The sequence below is a fragment of the Schistocerca gregaria genome, chromosome 3, assembly GCF_023897955.1.
Source record: "Schistocerca gregaria isolate iqSchGreg1 chromosome 3, iqSchGreg1.2, whole genome shotgun sequence".
Lineage (NCBI taxonomy): Eukaryota > Metazoa > Arthropoda > Insecta > Orthoptera > Acrididae > Schistocerca > Schistocerca gregaria.
This window is the reverse complement of record NC_064922.1, coordinates 697499817-697512859: the sequence shown is the minus strand read 5'-3', so window position 1 is coordinate 697512859 and position 13043 is coordinate 697499817. Positions and strand designations below refer to the sequence as shown.

At 40.0% G+C, this 13043-nt stretch overlaps 1 protein-coding gene across 3 annotated transcripts in view; it reads right to left on the bottom strand.

Annotated features, from left to right (window-relative positions):
* The window catches only part of LOC126354704 (spondin-1-like), a 174731-nt gene that overhangs the window by 72576 nt on the left and 89112 nt on the right, over nucleotides 1-13043 (bottom strand). For all 3 annotated transcript variants that reach the window (XR_007565374.1, XR_007565375.1, XM_050004524.1), the window contains exons 7-8: nucleotides 919-1046; nucleotides 633-834 (exon numbers count right to left, since the gene is read on the bottom strand). Coding sequence is in view for 1 of the 3 variants with exons in the window: in XM_050004524.1 (XP_049860481.1) it covers nucleotides 633-834; nucleotides 919-1046 (330 nt within the window). In the remaining 2 variants the exon portion in view is untranslated. The remainder of the gene's footprint in view (nucleotides 1-632; nucleotides 835-918; nucleotides 1047-13043) is intronic.

Sequence of the window (13043 nt, the reverse complement as noted above, 5' to 3'; positions counted from 1 at the left end):
TACCGTGCTTCTGTATGTACTTTCTCCATACTTTTTGTAATGTCAGCATTGGGAAAGCCATACGTGACTCTGTGGTGAAGCGTCTGGTAATAGCAATTCTCATGAGAGGCGAACGCTGTGTATTTAATCGGGATACGACCATCAGGAAACGTTGGTTGCATTTGTGATAGAAGTTTTTAGGAGTCAGAAGGCCCCTTACTATCTGTTAGTATGGAAGAAAGTCTGAATTGAGCTAATCGGTCAGTTTATGTTGTCTTTGGTTTCCAACACGCAGTGGTTTTCAGGGTTGTATCAACCGAGCTACATCCTTAGATACAGAAGTACTTGAAAGTTCAATTAATAGGGTTCTGCTAAGAAATTACGGAAATCAATGTTGGATTCCGACTTTACATACAATTTTGAAAAGGATTCTTCCGAGTCAAACTTAGTTTTCGAACAGAAATTGATTGATAGTTTAACACAGATAAAAAATTGTACGTATTTATTACACTATCATTCCAGTTTGCATATGAACGAAACAAATCAAGCTGCATGCAGACAAAAACAGTAGCAGGCTGTACTAACCACAATGTGTGAAAAATGCCAACTGTGTGTGATTCGAGAAGATTGTATAAGAGTAATGAAGAACTTGCCATCAATTTGATATCCTCCCATACTTCTTGATTCTTGAGGTGAACAGTGTCTTCTGTATAATCGCTGCCTTGTGAGGTAAAGACGGGCCAGAGGCTTCATCGGAGTTCCAGATTCGTCATAAAACGGTGCCTCCTCGTCGTTAGGGAAGCTGGACGTGATGCGTCGGATCACGTCTTGCGGAACGGTTGGCATGTTAGGCGACTGCAGGAAATAATGGGGAGATATAGGGAAAAATTCTAAAAAAAAAGAAAAAGCGTAAAGCTCTGGAAACTGAAATTTACTCACTGTGTATGTGACTCCGCTATCTGTTCCTATGTCCCATGGATACAAATTTAATTCCAAGTTCTCTACCCAGCTGCAGTTTCTGCAGAGCTCCAATCCAGCTATACCAACAATCCAATCAGGTGATGGATCTAAAAAAATAGAAAATAATAAATATCTACAATAGTTAAGCTTTCGCAGCGTACAGAATATTTATTAATACAGTCAGTGATAGCATAGTTACGATCTTTAAATAAAAACAGGGAATATATTCTACAAAAAGTTCATAATTTGTAGCAAGAAGAAAGGACATAATACTAGCTCAGACTGAAGGAAAAATGGTAGAAGTCATTGGATTTATACTTTTTAGTGGACCCATCTTGGTCTTTCCATTAATTGTTAAAGGGAAACCACCAAAAACTAAAGCTGATGCCCCGATGGAAACGCTCAATGGGAAACCTGTATTAGACACAGAAAGGAAATATGGCGCAAAATTACATTATACATGTACATCTACGTCATTCAAACGACGCTGTACATTAACATATCACGTAAGCGAAAAAAGTCTCTAAACAGTATCAGGGCAATTTTCAACACTTTAAATGAACCAGGTGTGACATCTCGGATAGGCCATATCAGGGCCAGACAAAGCGTGCCAAAACACACATATGTGCGCCATGTGCAGGCCGAGGCACGGCCTGTCTCGGGTTTGCTCGATCCTTCTCACAAGTGAACCTACCGAAGGGATACACTTCGATTTTGATCGCCTTTGAGTGTGTTTTAGTGCAGAGCAAAATAAGAGACCCAAATTTTTTTACACGTGCCCATACGGCCTTTAAGGGGGAGAAACATCCGTTGAAAGAATTTGAGTTTAATATTTCTGAATGAATTCCGCTGTAACGGTGACACACATGAAAAAAAAAAGCAAATAAAATTTCTATGGTTTTTAATGTACCCTACAATAGTGCAGCCAGATTTGGGGAAAAAGTCTCTTTTTCGAAATACCCTCACCTCTATTGTTTTATTATTCATTTCGACTTTTGATTAATAGTAAAACATATAGCATCACTTACACCAAGTTTAGTCACATATGATGAAGTGTTATCCCGAAGACGCATTTGTCAGAAATAAGGTAGTAACTCTCTGGATAACGTGTATTCAGTATTGTTCCGACCAGAACAATTCAGCGTCTTTCTCATAATTGTACAAGTTTACAATAATGTTACGACAATAAAATATAAACATTTTAAAATATAACATAATTAAGTCTGAAAAGGTAGCAACTTGAAAATAAAAACAATAATAAAATAGTACACCAAATGTAAAAAGAAGCACACAAATACAACACAAGATATTTTATATTCCATAACATTAAAAGAATGTATAAATAAAGAACAATATCTGTAGCATACACATTTAGAATGTTATTATCGGGGAAAGATTTACTGAAAAAGCCAACATGACAGTAGGCTATGCAGCACACACATATTGGGTACACGTACAGCGACATAGAGATTTTTCTTGCTTATTTATGACAAATGCGGCTTTGGAATACCAATTCATCATTTTACGATTAAATGTGATGTTAACGTTTTGCTGTTAGTCAAATGTCGAAATGAAAAATAAAATAGTGTGGGGAGAGGACCTGGAAGAAAATGAGTTTTTCTAGAAATGTGGGTGCACTGTTGTAGCGTACATTAAAAACAATAGAACTTCTACTTGAAGTTTTTTTTATATCTGTTAACCGTTTCGACGATATTCATTCAGAAAAATTAAACTGAATTTTTTTCAAGCGGGCCTGTATGTGTGTCTTATTTTGCTCTTCACCAAAACACATTCAAAGCCAAACAAAATCGAAGGGTATCCCTAGGGTAGGTTTACTTCCCCAAAGTACGCAGTAGAGTGCGATATTTCATTTAATATTACGGTGTGGCATGTTTCAGTCAACTCGAAATTCTTCAGTTCGACAGAATCTTGGTGTAAGAGCTGTGCACCCACCGCTATTTGTTCGTGGTGTGAAGGAAGTTCAAATGTCCAGTATCTTGGTGTAAGAGCTGTGCACCCACCGCTATTTGTTCGTGGTGTGAAGGAAGTTCAAATGTCCAGTATCTTGGTGTAAGAGCTGTGCACCCACCGCTGTTTGTTCGTGGTGTGAAGGAAGTTCAAATGTCCAGTATCTTGGTGTAAGAGCTGTGCACCCACCGCTGTTTGTTCGTGGTGTGAAGGAAGTTCACATGTCCAGTATCTTGGTGTAAGAGCTGTGCACCTACCGCTATTTGTTCGTGGGGTGTGAAGGAAGTTCACATGTCCAGTGGCTGTTTGGACAAGAAGAGGCTGTGCAGCGTTCTGTCGCCACAAGCCTTTAAAATCAAATGGGAATGACTGAAGAAAAGGATGGCAATTCTCAATATTTTTTATGCAGTCGCATAATCTACAGGCACCGCAAAGTTGCTGTGAAACGACATTACAACACCGTGCAGAAGGAATTTGAATATTTAATCGACGATGAAAGAACATTACAGCAAGAAGTACTTTGCACTAAATTTGCCGGCGTGGAGCACGTGGTGCAATTATGATTACGCATTCATTACTAGATAGTAAGCTGCAACATTTTTCGGCGGAACTGAACGGAGAGTATAGAGACTTTGTACAGGACAAAGAAAAAATGCAGCACTTGGAGGTCGGCATGAGATTCCTCATCCATATTCAAGACAAAAGTTCCTCCAGCAAAATCATATTGGGTGCACTTTTGAAACACTTGTGTAAAAAAAGAGGAGCTGGCAACATTGTCACGTAGTGCAGCGCATCGAAATGTACAGAGGAACGTGTATCACTCCACACTGCTGTACCAGCCATCGTAGCTCAAGGAGTGGACTGCAACACCACATCCACCAGGGAACTGTGATTCGAATTCTCGTCAGGATCCTGTTTTATTTTGTGGGCGTTCCTAGTGCTCTTCGTTTATAAGCAGGACATCATTATGTCACATGACAATAGCCTATCACATGACTGTGGGATCCATGAATCTGCATGCATCTCCCTATTAACCACACAGTGCACAACAATAACTGGTACTATCAAGTTCATGTAGGGCGGCTTCCCCATGGAGTTCAAAAATGATAAATACGTCGATATGCTTTCGGTGCTGGGTACATCCGAGAACAAAGCTGCTGCTGCTACTTGTACGTATGCAGGACGATGTCTTCAGAGGCGTCATCCAGATAAGAATGTTTTTTGTCACCTGGAGCAACGCCTTCGGGAAACCGATAATCTTCGTTCTCAAGTAATGGATAGAGGTCATCCATGGACTAGACGTACTCCACAGAGGACGCAATTCTTGAAACTGTTCACCAGTCACCTCGGTGAAGTACTCGTGATATTGCAAGGGAGTTCCGGATATCTCAAAGACTGGTTGTTGAGATGTTTCACGAAGAAGAACTGCATTCATATAATTAAACGTTAACACCAGCGTCCAGAAGACTGCATTCGAGGAGCATAGTTTTGTGGATGGTTTTTGCACCAAGTGGAAGACGTCGAACATTTTATAAATATTTTGATGTGCATGACGAATCTAGATTCACTAGTGAATGTATTTGCAGCATCCATAACAGTCACTATTGGTCGGAACACAACTCACATGTCACGCATTAAGATGACCTTCAGGCATAGTTTGCCATAAATCTGTGGACTGAAATCGTAAGAAAAGTACTTTTGGGTCCTTACCTACTACCGGTCAAGCTAAGTGTGTCCCTGTACCATACGTTTCTTTGCAGTACTACATATGATTCATTGGTATTCCGTGACAGCTATGGTTTCAGCGTGAGGTTGCACCGTCACACGCTGGAAAGAATGTGCGTAATTGTTTAAATGAAGCATTTACAAGGAAATGGATTGATCGTGGAGATTCAATGGCCTGGTCTCCACGTTCGCTGGACCTTAATCCAATAGATTTCTATTTGTGGAGGTACTTAAAGGAGTAAATTTATCGTACTCCACCCACGGATGCACACGACATAATACAGTAGCTTGCTCGCTTGCCGCCTCGGCAATGATAGATGCAGGTGCGTTGCATAGGGTCCAACAAAGCACGATCCAGCGAGTGATGAAATGCAGGGTGATCGCTTTGAACATCTTTCATAAGGTGAACATTGCTCGTATGTGAATCTACAGGTCGTGTGAAGATAAGCCGGGACGTCAAATGTACAGAATAGAATTACTGTGCGTAGTATAATGTGCAGTCTACTATAGCCTACCTATTGTGCTTTTTGTATCTCCTGGATGCAGACGATGTTACTGTAACCACTGTTGACTTTATTTGTGTCATAGATGATACAAAACGGTCGTTTATGGCTGCAAGAAGTTCGTGGTGTAGTCTTTAAATAAGGTAACAGTAACAGAAAGAAGGCACAAGATACCGCACTGTGAAGGTGTAAACTGGAAACAGTTTGATGCTTTAACCGAAAAATGTTTGTTGGGAATGCGTGACGGACATCGGCAAGTCTGCATTTTCGTTCTTACTATTTTTTTAATTAAATTTTTTCTTTGCGTTTGTTCAGGACGGACGTCCCATGACACTCGTTCAATTTCATCGTTGATCCATTCCCTCTGTTTTGCTCTGACCGAGCACGCTGAGCTACGGTGCCGCATCTCACTGAGCTCATGGGACAACTTCGGCACAGTGCTGAACGCAGTTTATAGAGCCTCGTTTTTAAATAAAATTTCTGTTAAACGTGATGGACGGGCTAGGTTTCGCTAGACACACCTTTGTCTTAAACTGGGATGAGGGATCGCGTGCTGACCGCCAAGTGCGACGTTTTTCGTCACTGTGTACATTACACCCAAGTATTGCTCAAATAAAGGAGCATGAAGGAAAAGTAAAGCAGAACCGAAAATTAGAACACTGGGAATGGATTGCAGGCGGTGTATTTTAAGTGGACTTGGGAAGTGGAGTGCATACTGACCACAGCGCAAGGTGAGAAACAACTTATTTAGATTTGAAGGGGATGCAATAAAAAAGAAAATCACATCACCTAAGGGATAAATTCTGATTAAAAAACACTATCTTTTATCCTAAGCTCACTGTAGTCAAAGAAAACGTGAGTTCTGAATAATTTATTGCGATCTTGAAAGAATTATAAGGATAGTTTTCTAAACCTTCTCAGGTCACTATCAATCTTACGTTTGTTTCGAACTGTTTTCGAGACTATTTGCCATTTCAGTTGAAAGTGGTAATGGCCCAGCTAGATCTGTGATGTAGCTCCCACGTGAAAGGCAATTTTGTCGTGTTAAAACTGCCCAGGATTCAGGACTCTACGTTGTTTTCATCAGGAAGAGCTTGCATGACTCTGTAATGAAGTTGCAAACATCATAAAAATATATCGATCGACAATTGTCTGTAAAAGATTCTTCCTGGAATTAAGGCATATGTTTAGTACTAGTAGACTTCTCTTGGCCAGAAACGCCCTTTTTGACTGTGCTCGTCTGATTTCCATGTCCTCCTTGCTCAGTCTGCCAGTGGTTATTTTGCTGCGTACGTGGCACAATTCCTTTACTTCATCTACTCCCTGACCATCAGCCTTGTTGTTAAGTTTCTCGCTGTTCTTATTTATGCTGCTTTTAATTAATTTCGTCCTCCTTCGATTTATCTGTCTATATCCTGCACTCATTAGACTCTTCTGTAATTCATCTTCACATTCACTGGGGCTAGCAGTGTCATCATCGATTCTCATCACTGATATAATTTCACCCTAGAATTATAGTTCCGCTTTTGAAGCTTTCTTTTATTTCCATCATTGCTTCTTCAATGTATAGATTGAACAGTAGGAGCGAAAGACTACATCCCTGTCTTACATCCTTTTTAATCCGAACACTTCGCTCTTGGTCTTCCACTCTTATTATTACCTCTTGGCTTTAGTACATGTTGTATATTTCACGTCTCTCCCTATGGCTTACCGCCATTTGCCTCAGAGCTTCGAACATCTTGCTCCATTTGACATTATCCATCAATTTCTCCAGGTTTACAAATCCTATGAACGTGTCTTGATTTTTCTTTAGTCTTGCTTCCAATATCAACTGCAACTCTCTCGTGGCTTTACCTTTTCTGAAGCCGAACTGATCGTCATCTAGCACATCCTCAGTTTTCTTTTCCATTCTTTTGTTTATTATTCTTGTCAGCAACTTGGATGCGTGAGCTGTTAATCTGATTGCACGATAATTCTCGCACTTATCAGCTCTCACAGTCTCCGGAATTTTGTGGATAATATTTTTCCTAAAGTCAGATGGTATGTCTCCAGTCTCATACATTCTACACACGCAAGCGAATAGTCGTTTTATTGCCACTTCCCAACAATGATTTTAGAGATTCCGATGAAATGTTATTTATCCGTTCTGCCTTATTTGATCTTAAATATTGCAAGGCTATTTTAAATTTTGATAATAATACTGGATTTCCTATCTCTCCTATATCGACTCCTGTTTCTTCTTCTATCATATCAGGCGAATCTTCCCCTTATGGAGGCCTTCAGTGTGGTCTTTCCACCTATCCGCTCTCTTCTCTGCATTTAACAGTGGAACTTCCATTGCACACTTTATGTTACTACCCTTGCTTTTAATTTCATCATACTTTTCTGTATGTTGAGTGAATCATTCCGACAATCATTTCCTTTTCGATTTCTTCACATCTTTCATCCAACCATTTCACCTCAGCTTCCCTGCACTTCATAAGCGATTCGTACTTCTATATCCTTGAATTTCCCGGAACATGTTTGTACTCCCTTCTTTCATCGCTTAACTGTAGTATTTTCTGTTTCCGATGTTTCTTCGCATTCATTTTCTTTGTACCTTTGTTTTTCTTTCCAACTTTTGTAATTTCAGTTTTTAGAGATATCCATTCCTCTTCAACTGAACTGCCTACTGAGATATTAACTATCGCAATATCTGTTACCTTAGAGACCTTCTAGCGTGTCTCTTCATTTCCTAGTAATTGCATTTCCTAGTTCTTTGATCAGGGATATAAGTAGATTGTAGTTACTTGTAGGGAGTCTGTTGCCAATTCTGATTTATTTTAGTGCACCCCTATAAAGTTACTAATGGATAGAAGCTAGTTTCTTTTGAAAAGTTAGTCACCCTCAGAAACAACATACCATTTTATTTTGGAGCTTTCTTTTGTAGTCTTTCTAGGTCGAAGTAAGATTATTTTATTCGTATAGCGCAAGGATATAACTTGGCATAAGTTCTATTGTTTTTTTATTGTTTTTCATTGTGCAGTAAGATTACATTTCCGTCGGGGTGGCGCATTGTTTTGAAGTATTGTATCATTAGATTCGTGAAGTTATTGTTCTTGAAATAGAAACTGAGAGGAAAAGTTTAATATTCATATGCGCCCTGGTGTTGTAAAATATTGTTTAGTAAAGGAAATATAATTGTGAGTGCTCTCTTGCATAATCTCCAGATAAACTCCACACAAATCGTGTGCTACAATTTGAGGAAGAAATTTCTGTGAATGCACGTTAGAAGCACGGCACTGTACGTAACCGAATTATGGACTGTGGGAAAACCGAATATGAAGTGAACTGAAGCGTTCGAGAAGTGGTGCTAAAGAAAGATTCTTGAAAATTTTGCGCACACATAAGATTCGGAATGAATCGGCGAATTGGCGTTAACATTGTTTCTTTCCTAAGCTGGGAAATATTTCTGTCAGTCGAATTTTATTCAATTTTATTTATCTGTTTTAACATAATGATAGTTTTTGGCCGTGACCAGGGAAAGTATCACAAGACATTCAGAATCCAGCTCGCACTGGGTGATTGGGTAGCTGTATTTCTCACGTTGACGGATCGGAACTCCTAAATACCTCTTTCCCCTTTGGCCCAAAATCGACTCTAAGTTGGCTGTAGCCAGCCGAAATATTCTTATAAAATTCAACCTTTGTTTGGGAAATACCCCTTGATGTTATTAAGAAATTTCCACTATCTTCTACAACCGATACTAGCTCTCTTGTATGCCACCGGGAAACCCTCCTGATAGTCACCCGTACATTACTTATGGATTTGAATCTACTGATGGAGCTCAGGAGCCTTTGTCTGGGAAGGGCGTTTCTGGGAAATATCCTATCTTGTACAACGGCTACTGGCTCTCTTGTATGCCACCTGTAAATCCTCCTAATAATATCCCGTACTTTACTTGTGTATTTGACTCTATTGATGATGCTCAGGAACTGTTGCTACAAGCCCTTCTTACTCTCTTAAACTGTTTTGCTCACTTTTATCCCTTCCACGTGAAAGGCTGCGAGGCTTTCACGCATGAATCACCGCTTAAACTTTCACATTGCCACCAATATAACCTTAAGTCCAGCACAGTGGTTGTCATTTCTTCAAGGAGCAGGTAACCTACATTTTCCTGATTCTGGGATGGACGCATCACTGCAGCTCTCGTGATTCACTTCATATTGAACAGCGGCTACATAGTTAAGCTAGCAGAATGACAGGAGTATATCTACAGATGAAGCTATATCTATATTAAAATATGTAACGTGATACATCAACGTGATACCCTCAGTTTGTGTGAGGCCCTCAATTATTCGATCTCGGGGACAGGTAGTGAAAGAGCCACGTCACGCAATATTTGCCTTGAAATCTCCTAAAACGAGGAAAGGATGCGTGAATTCACAATAAGCTTTTTGAGGGTCTCCTTATCAGGTTTGAGTGGTGGGAGGCACATGTCCGAAAGAACAGATACCAGCGGTGACGTAACGTGAGCATGAACCTGACAGGCTTGTAGTAATGTAATTAAGACGCAGATGAACAGTCGTAGATATTGCTGACAAACACTGCCATTGTACTCATCGCCCTGTCACTGGCAGCGTCGTCTTTTCTGCAGTGACAATAGCCTGCAGGTACAGGGTAGTCAGTAAGTTTTGTTTCTAGTAGACACAGGTAGAGAAATATTTCCTGTACGAGGGAGGAAGGAAAGAAGACGGCGTTTAAAGTCCCGTCGATATCGAGGTCATTAGAGACGGAGGGTAAAGGATGGGGAGGATATCGGCTGTGCCCTTTCAAAGGACACATTGCGGCATCTGCCTGGAGCGATTTAGGATTATCACGGAAAACCTAAATATGGATGGGCGGATGTGAATGTGAACCGTCGTCCTCCCGAATTCGAGTCCAGAGCGCTATCCACTGCCCCACATCGCTCTATCCTGTACGAAAAGTTTCATTTTCTCCCCTTGTGTTCCTCAACCCATTAACATTCCCCTAGAGTATGGAAGCCATCCTAGTGGGAATTTTGTGTTTGCGCTTCCCTCTCTTTCTGGAGATAATTCCGGGTAGCAGGCTTATATGCTGGCACACTTCAGCCTCTAATTCTCCTGAATGTATGTGCTCATCTGATTTATCAGGAACTACTAGCTTAGGATGGTGTAAAGTTTATTGGAAAACTTCTCGTTTGTTGCTGCTTTTGAACTCCATGTTTTCTTTCCTGTGGTGATGCTGAATTTCCATACGTTGATTCTGTTTTTCTGTCTGTTCAGAAGAAGTGGAAGATTGCCAGCTTTGTGCTGGCTGTTCCTTCATCATAAGCAATCTTATCAAAATTTCCGCACATTGCTCGTGCCTTGCCCTGAATCTTGCGTCTACATTTTTCATACTTAAAGCTTATTAAGAGACTGGGTACGTCAATTCTCGTTATAAAGTAAATTAAATAATTAATTTAAGGTTTTCTGTGAAGATATTTCAGTAAAGCAGAAAAATGTGCTCAAAGGAAAGTTATGTAATTCAGGCTTGAACGCCACCACATCATTTATATAACATTTAAGTACTCTATTTGTTTGTTGAACAGATGTAAACCCATGTAGCTGTCTCCTTCGTGTACTGAAATTAACCCATGGAAACTGTTTTCGGTGCTAGTGTTTTACTGATTTTCCTAAATCACTAAAGGAAATTGCTGCGATGATTCATTTGAAACGACACATCCAAGTTGCTTCCCCATCTTTAAACCACTTCGAGCTTATGCTCCGTCTCTAATGACCTTAATGTCGAAGGGACGTTAAACCTTAATTATATGGAGATGGTATCTGTTCTTTCGGACATGTCCGAAAGAACAGATACCATCGGTGACCATGCAGCGTTCTAGAATGAAATGATAATTAAATCAAGACCCTACGCTGTCGACAGCCGTTGATATACATCAACGGGTACAGTGAAAAACGTGTGCCCCGACCCGGACTCGAACCCGGGATCTCCTGCTTACATGGCAGACTCTCTATCCTTCTCGCCACCGAGGGCACAGGGAATAGTGTGATTGCAGGGACTTATTCCTTCCACGCTCTCCATGAGACCCACATTCCCAATCGAATGTCCACACACTGTGCCCTCGGTGGCTAATTTGGACAGAGCGTCTGCCATGTAAGCAGGAGATCCCGGGTTCGAGTCCCGGTCGGGGCATACATTTTCAACTGTTCCCGTTGATGTAAATCAAAGCCTGTCGACAGCGTATGGTCTTGATTTAATTATCATTTAAACGTTAATATTCCTTCGTTTTTAAGTGTTATGTTCTTCGTTTCCATCATTTTTGGTAATTTATTTATTTATTTATGCATTTATTTTACCTGGCAAGATTAGGGCCTTCAGGCCTTCTCTTACACCTAACTAGGCATACCCAGATTGAAGCAATATTGCTAAAGGCAAACGACGTCAGTGAATATACATATTGTGAAGCACATATCAAAATACAAAGTTTTTTGAAGAAATGTCAGGAGGATGTTATACAGTTAAGGAACCGAATTAAAGAATAAAATGCCTCCGCATTTTGAATCAAAGTACGTTTAAGTTGAGTCTTCACAGCACGTGATTTCATAAACCATTATTGAATGAAACTAGGCAAATAAATTAGTATCTTTATTTGTCAAATCACCTGCAGTAGTAATCACACATGCTGCAAAGAGAGGTGAACTGAAATGCTTCATTAATAGTAGGCAGTTATATTTTCAATTAAGGTTGTGATCTATCTGTGATCTCTCTCGACTTTTTGTGTCTCAGTATATGAGAATTCTGTTCATAGTGCTTATGATGTTCAACGAGGACCACTGAACTGTATATAGTGTGTCTCATAAAATAGGTCTTAATCGACCTGTTGGGGTTTTCAAGTGCTTCATTATTTGCCTCTTCAGTGAGTGGGCTATAACTACTTTTTTTTTATTCTGCTTGTACGATTTGGTAAAAGGAGAAATTTTTTCATCTTACGAAGATGCAAGTAGAGGTTTTATGTGAGATGCAACATACGATGCCAAATAGAACCATGTGGTACACCACGTGTGATACCTTCAAACTCTGAATGCCTGCCGGTATGCTATAGACATGGAACAGATTAATTGCCTCCAGTCCTTCAAATAAGATGGTTCAAATAGCTCTGAGCACTATGGGACTTACCATCTGAGGTCATCAGTCACCTAGAACGTAGAACTAATTAAACCTAACGAACCTAAGGATACCACACACATCCATGACCGAGGCAGCATTCGAACCTGCCACCGTAGCGGTCGCGCGGTTCCAGGCTGTAGCGCCTAGAACCACTCGGTCACCCCGGCCGGCTTCAAGTAATATAAAAGCCATGTTGCTGGTATGTGTACTATTCCATAATATTTCACCTGTTGCAGTGAGTTAACAAGGTTCACATAATCAAAAACTTTAGTCAGTTCACATAATATCTACAGTGGTAGAGCTTACTGTTTAATCGATTTAGTGTGCCATATGTAAAGATAAATATGGCCTGTCCGGTTGCCAGTCATTTTTTAAATCCAAACTATTGCTACTGAATAATATTCATGTCCTAAGTGTTTATAACATTTAGTGTACATTATCCTCCCGAAATTTATGTGTAGTGGCAAGAGACTCAATGATAATTCAATAACAGGTGTCCAATAAAAATTTTAATTTAATTTAAATACCTTTTTAATATTATCTCAGTCTGTTTGAAACTCAAGAAGTTTAATAGTGTATCAAGCTGTTTCACAAATAATTCAGAATTACGCGTTTACTGTGACTTTCCACGAAATTATATATGTACAGCTCAAGCTTCCAAGTGCTGATCGCTGTAAAGTCGGTGAGCATCGCTGTATTCATATTTAAATACTTTATAAATATAAGCGACAACTC